The 6,067-nt window shown below is 44.8% G+C and overlaps 1 protein-coding gene across 1 annotated transcript; it reads left to right on the top strand.

The window, feature by feature from the left end:
* Positions 1-5,484: 5,484 nt before the first annotated feature.
* On the top strand, positions 5,485-5,967 carry LOC101758074 (protein MKS1). The gene has a single exon (XM_004981436.3). The coding sequence runs from the start codon at positions 5,485-5,487 to the stop codon at positions 5,965-5,967; it is 483 nt and encodes a 160-aa protein (XP_004981493.1).
* Positions 5,968-6,067: the final 100 nt, after the last annotated feature.

Genomic DNA, 6,067 nt, shown 5'->3' with positions numbered 1-6,067 from the left:
TTATACCAATGTCACAGTAAACCAGGTAAGCAATGGACCTGACGAGAATATCGATTGGATGCATAGGAGCGTGGCAAGGAGATCGAGGAGGAGGAGGAGGCGGTCGTCCACGGCAGCACGCAGGCCGGCGAAGTGGCGATCTCCAAGGAGGGAGGAGGAGGTAGAGGAGCACCGAGTCCTCGACACCGACCTGGAGTGAGAGAGACATGGTCTAGGTGGAGCTTGAGGATGGCTGGCGGTTGTCATTCGAATTGAGCAGCAGGGTTTGCTCCATGCGATTGTATCACATTCTCCTCCCCTGCGATTCCATCTTTTATTTACTCCTGCAATTCCATCTTAATCCCCTTTACAAATCAATCTGTACCTACTTATGCAGCTCTATCACGTAAAATTTTAGTTCATTCTATCTTAGATCTAACCGTACTATCTTATTATCAAGCATGTTACTAAGTACTTCAGACTTATTTTGATTTAGCACATCTTTTACCTGCTACATGGATTGCAAATGTAACTGATTTGCTCCATAATTAGAACTGTTAGTTGTCCTTTTAGCCGATGGGAAAGATTGGTTGCCCCATGAGGAATTTATATTTGCTTTGGGAATATAAGGAAATTCATACATATTAATTCATTTTTTGAAGACAGGATGAGAAGAAGAGAACCAATAGAATGTCACCAAAGGGAATATAATGTGTCAAGTTTCTTGTTCTTATCAGATCGATCAACATAAGCAATGGATTCTACTGCCACGTCAGGTTCCCAAATAGGACTGATATTACCAAGATTTGGTCAGAAACTGGACTGGCTGGTAATCATTTGCAATAATAAGAAAGTGAAGAAATTTAGTCCAGTTAGTAACAACCAGTACAGAATAATTAGTTATATGTGCAGGAAGGTGTAACCACAAGAATGCCTATTTGTAGCTGATCCATGTGGGGGCTGGATCCAATACCATAGGAACACATAAGGTAACTACACATCGTTGTCCTGCTCTTTGATTTCTTCAATTTGTTCATGTAAAATCTAACAAGTTTGATTACTTCACTTAATTAAGTTGTCTATTTTTCTTGTGTGGAACTATAAGCTCAATACCTCTGCGCTTATATTCTTTGTTTTAGTGAAGATTAACTAGGAAATTGATTCAGCGGCTTATCTTTTTTTTTTTGAAACAAACAATGTTGTCCTTGCTTGCTCTGCTCAACACAAATATGATATCAAAGATATGGAAATGTAGGTAGTTAGCTATATGAATGTAAGGTTCTCAATTTTGTGATCTGATTTGCAGGGATAGGATCATTTTGTGGAGTTTGTGAGGAACATTCGGGCGGGAGAGGAGCAAGAGAAGCAAGAAGCGGAGCTGTTCACGTGGTCTCCATTAACCAAATGTGATAAACTTATTGAGTTTGGAAGCGGATAAGGAGACAGCTTCATGGGTATGTTGTAGATTTATTTCATAGTTTATATGGTTTGTCTTGTGCTGCTGTGCCTTTCATTATGCAGACTTGTTCTTTGTCAATGGATTGCAGACGGGTTCATGCGCAATTTAGTTTCATCTTTTTAATGCCTATAAAATGGTACTTATTGAGTTATGTTCTTTGTTTCTGAAATTTCAGATGGTTCAATTTCCGACAAATAACAATGAGTTCAAGTCGAAAATGGATGCAAAGCTTAGGGCCACCTCTGTACCAGCATATTATTTATCCCTCCTACTAATCCGATCATTGTTATGTACTGAACTTTGCTTGAATTGTCCAAAGCAATTAGGTAAACATCCTGTACAATTTAGTTGTTTCAACTGTTGCAGTACTCAGGGTTGATTGTAAGCAACCAAACTTGGGATATTTGATTAAATGTTCAACTAATCGCTGAACAACCTGCAATGTTATGGTATTGGCTATACACATTTTTACTAAATAACCTGCGATTCATTGGTTTTCTTTGCAGGATTTAAGGCTTGGAAACTGTTTTTTTTTTGCACAAAACTGAAGCATAAAGGCAAGCACATTTGGCAGGAAAAAATAATCAAGAAAGTTTTCTTTTGTGCAGATTCAGTTTTAATATTATGTTTGAGTAGATATGATGATCTATTCTTTCGTCATGGTTATTTATAGATAGTGTTTCTACAATTGTCCATCACTATATGACTTGATTGCACTATTGCAGGCTAAAGATGATGCATACATATGTTGTTCTACTTGTTTAAGTGAATTGGTCCTACAGATTCAGACGGAGTTATTGTCAGGTAGATCAGTAGAACCACTCCATGTTTAATTCTAGAAATCTGTTGTGATTTGTAAAGAGGTATAATCCATTTGATGTGTAGCGTCCACCGTGAAATGTGGCCTCATGGAAAAATATTGTTGATGCTCCTTTTATGAACACTTATGTTAATTTTAGGATATGGCTTATCTAACGGAAGACAGATTGATACTGACTTGTGACTTTTTATGCTCTGTGGACATGTGATCTGAAATATCTTGATTGTGTCATTTGTGAATGTTAATTTCTCCATACTATTTATGAATTACTTATTTGGATTAGCCTGGAGCCTGAATACTGTCTAGTAATCAAATGAATCATCGGAACTATTGCCAAATATCAATATTTTCAAACAAACATATAGTTAGGAGTCAGGATTTTGGAAACAGTCATTTATTTTGAAACTCCCAAATTTTGTATTGGTTTTAAGTTCATCTTTTGGCTCCTAACTCTCAAATCTGAATATGGGGTGGCTTTCATTATCAAGAACAGTAGAGTGTGCTACTGAATGTTGCATCTCCTATTCATTTGTACATAAAGTGGTTCTCATTATCATATGACATCGTCAAATTTTCTTGCGCATCTATGTTAAAGTTAAATATTTTGCAAAAAAATCTATATTAAAGTTAAATGAGTCCAATTCATAGTGCTTCTCAAATCCAATGCATATATGACTGTATTGTTTAAGGCAACTAGATAGGTGGTCATGGATGGAATTTTGCTTTGCCCATAGCAACGCACGGGCATGATCCTAATTAATTAATAAATGATAAGTCTTGCCAGTTAAAAAAAGGATTGGCTCACGGGCTAACCATTATCGTTGAGTGTAGATATGACATTAATCAATACTCCCACACTTTGTCATCCATAACATTTATGCTTGACATGAATGTGTTTTCTTTTTTTTAGGAAAATGAAGGGGAAAGCTAAATCATACCCCGCTCATTCCTCCCCTCTCCCACACTCGAATTTCGGTGAACACGTCATTTTCCTTCTCCTCTACCTCCGCCACCATCTTCTCTAGCTCTGGCGAGCCTTTAGGGTACGGGAGAGGGAGGAGGGTAACCTTTGTCCAGCGGACCTAGAGGAGCTCCAGGGTGTATGGTAGCGAGTGGTGGTGGCGGTTCGAGCGAGCGAGGCGGCGTGGCGGCGTGGGTGCCGCTGGCTGCGAGTTGCGGAGGATATCCAGTTGGCCCGTGGAGGCGGTGGGGGCGAGCACTGGGACAGGTTAGCGTGGGAGCAGCGGCAGCGCCGCCGGAGCCGGGCAGGGGCAAAGCTCCGACTAGCTCTGAGGAAGAAAGAAGTAAAAAAAAAGAGGAGGAAGAGGCAGGTGGGCCTCGCCGGAGCTGAGAACGGCAGCGAACATCACCGGTGCTAGGGACGGTGGGGGCGAGCCGAAGGGCGGCGGCAGCGGTGGTTGGCTTGGTTTCGACTTCGGGACAAGCGGCGACGCGGGGGTCGCGCGTCCGTCAGGCTCGCATGAGGAAAGCGGACGGGGTGGGGGTGGGGAGAAGATAAGGTTAGGAGAGGGGTTCATCGCAACCGTTGATAAGTGATCCAAATGTCAAAAAATTGAGGTAGGCATCCCAAAATAAATATGTTGAAATTGAGCTGTAAACCTCAAACACAAGTATACAACCATGAAAGTTTCTACTCCCTCCGTCGCGAAAAGGATGCAACTCTAGCATTTGAAATTTGTTCCAAAAAGGATGCAACTCCAACTAAATGTGGGACCCACCGATGCATGGATATATAAAAAAATCAATAGCGGTGGGGTGCGGGGTGCCCATAGCAATTTTAGCTGTGGTGGCTGTAAGCCACATATGTTGGTCCGTGGACCACCGAGATGGTTCCAGGCTTTCAGCACTTGAGAACGGAAAAAAAAGAATCGATGTGACTTTCCTTTTGTAGAGGCACATGCGTCATTTTACATGTTCATTGATTCGTGTGAAGAATGCTAGATTTGCATCCTTTTTGGGACGGGTATGCAAATTATTTAATGCGGAGCCAAATTCAACAGCTTTGAAGAAGCAATCACATCCCAGGCACTATGCCCTGGGTTAGCCGGCGCCGTCTTTGCTGCTTAATCAATGAAGCCGCAACTCTGAACAAGCAACAGGGGGTGATGCCAGAGAGGTACTGCTAGCTGAATTAGAACTGAAACTTATTTCGATCTGTTGACTTCTTCGTTCAAAACGTCCTGGTACATGGTCTTCCAAGTTTACACTCTCATTCTCTCTCTCACTACTTTTCTTTTTTCAAGTTACTTGGAACTTTTGCCGTCGTCTCCTACCCGTTATTTGACCGGCACTCCGTAGCTGCTTCAAGTCTTCGACTGTACAGCTTCCTCGAGACGCTGGAACCAACGCCGACCATCTTCCACTAGTCACAAAAGGTAAGCCTCGTCATTTGTCAAAAGGGATTGGGACATCCCAACTATTACCAACTTCTGTTTCAGATCCAACGTTAGTTCAAGTTGAATTTCTTGATTTGAACTTCGTAAAAGTCACCAAGAAGGACTTACTACTAATAATCAACCGTTGCACTTTCTTTCCCAGAACACGCATGAGAACTGCGTATCATCATCTTAGTATGCGGCACCGTGAAGATAATTAAACACGAACAGACGATCAGTCTCAATTAGGACTTCAAACTTCAAATGGCTCAGCAAGATCATCCAGAACATACCGCAAAAGTCCACGGCATGATGCAAGAGTACTGCTAATGAGTTGTACTACCAGGGAGTCAAAGACCATCCAGAGTGAACACACTCCACAAAGGGTTTGAACGCCTCGATCGAGCGAACTGTGGACGCGCCACGCATTACTCGATCGACATGATGCTTGTCTCCGGTCAGCGTCGTCAGCCAGCCGAAGAGGAAAAACAAGGCGATCGCTAACCACTGCTGCTACCTCCCTGATCAGGCCGGTTTCCGAAGGGAACTTCGTTCTCTGACTTCTTCACGGGAGCTGATGAAGCGGAAAAGATGTCAACGGTCACCCGCCGTACTTGACCGGCGACTTTCGACATCGTACTCACACTGTCACACACACACATCCTACCGCCACTTGCATGCAATCCACTCGGTCGCTGCATCTCTTTATATAATTATATTTCCTCTCTATATAAAGCCCTGCGACGCACCGTGATCCGTAGGACAGATTGCAACTGAGCAAGCAGCCGGCAGCGTCAGGTAGTAGGAAGAGGGAGCTTGGTGCAGCTGCCATGACCATGACCGTGACCATGGATTCCTCGGAGGCGTCGTCGTCTCCTTCCAAGAGGGGCCTCCGGGGGCCGCGGCCGCAGCCGCTGAAGGTGTCGGCGTCGTCAAGGGGGTCGTCGCCGACGGCGTCCAAATCCAGCTCCACCAAGAAGCCGGTGATCGTGTACGAGCACACGCCCAAGGTCGTCCACGCCAGGCCGCAGGAGTTCATGACCGTCGTGCAGCGGCTCACCGGCAAGCAGCCCGCGCCCGCCGCCACGTCGTCGTCCTTGCCGCCGTGCGTGCCAGCAGGCTTCTCGCCGGCGGCGGCGGCCGAGGCGGGCGGCGACCCTCTGCTGCTCACGCTCGGGCAGCACCAGGCCGCGCCGGCGCCAACACCGACGACGCTGCCGTCGCCCATGGCGGCCGGGCTGCTTCTGCCCCCGGGCTTCATCTTCTCCCCCAACACCATGCAGGCCATCCATGAGCTCAGCCCCTTGTTCTAGTCACAAGTTATTGCATATATAGAGTGTACGATAATTTTTCAATTTTTTCCTCGCGCTGTTCGTGGGAAATTTTCACACCCGGGGGCAAATTTCACACGCA

This window comes from Setaria italica, chromosome IX (genome assembly GCF_000263155.2).
Source record: "Setaria italica strain Yugu1 chromosome IX, Setaria_italica_v2.0, whole genome shotgun sequence".
Taxonomy (NCBI): Eukaryota; Viridiplantae; Streptophyta; class Magnoliopsida; order Poales; family Poaceae; genus Setaria; species Setaria italica.
The sequence above is the reverse complement of the archived record's forward strand: the minus strand, read 5'-3'. Positions and strand labels throughout refer to the sequence as shown.

Excerpts from the sequence above, each read along its gene's own strand:
- LOC101758074 (XM_004981436.3), top strand. The coding sequence starts at position 5,485 with ATGACCATGACCGTGACCATGGATTCCTCGGAGGCGTCGTCGTCTCCT.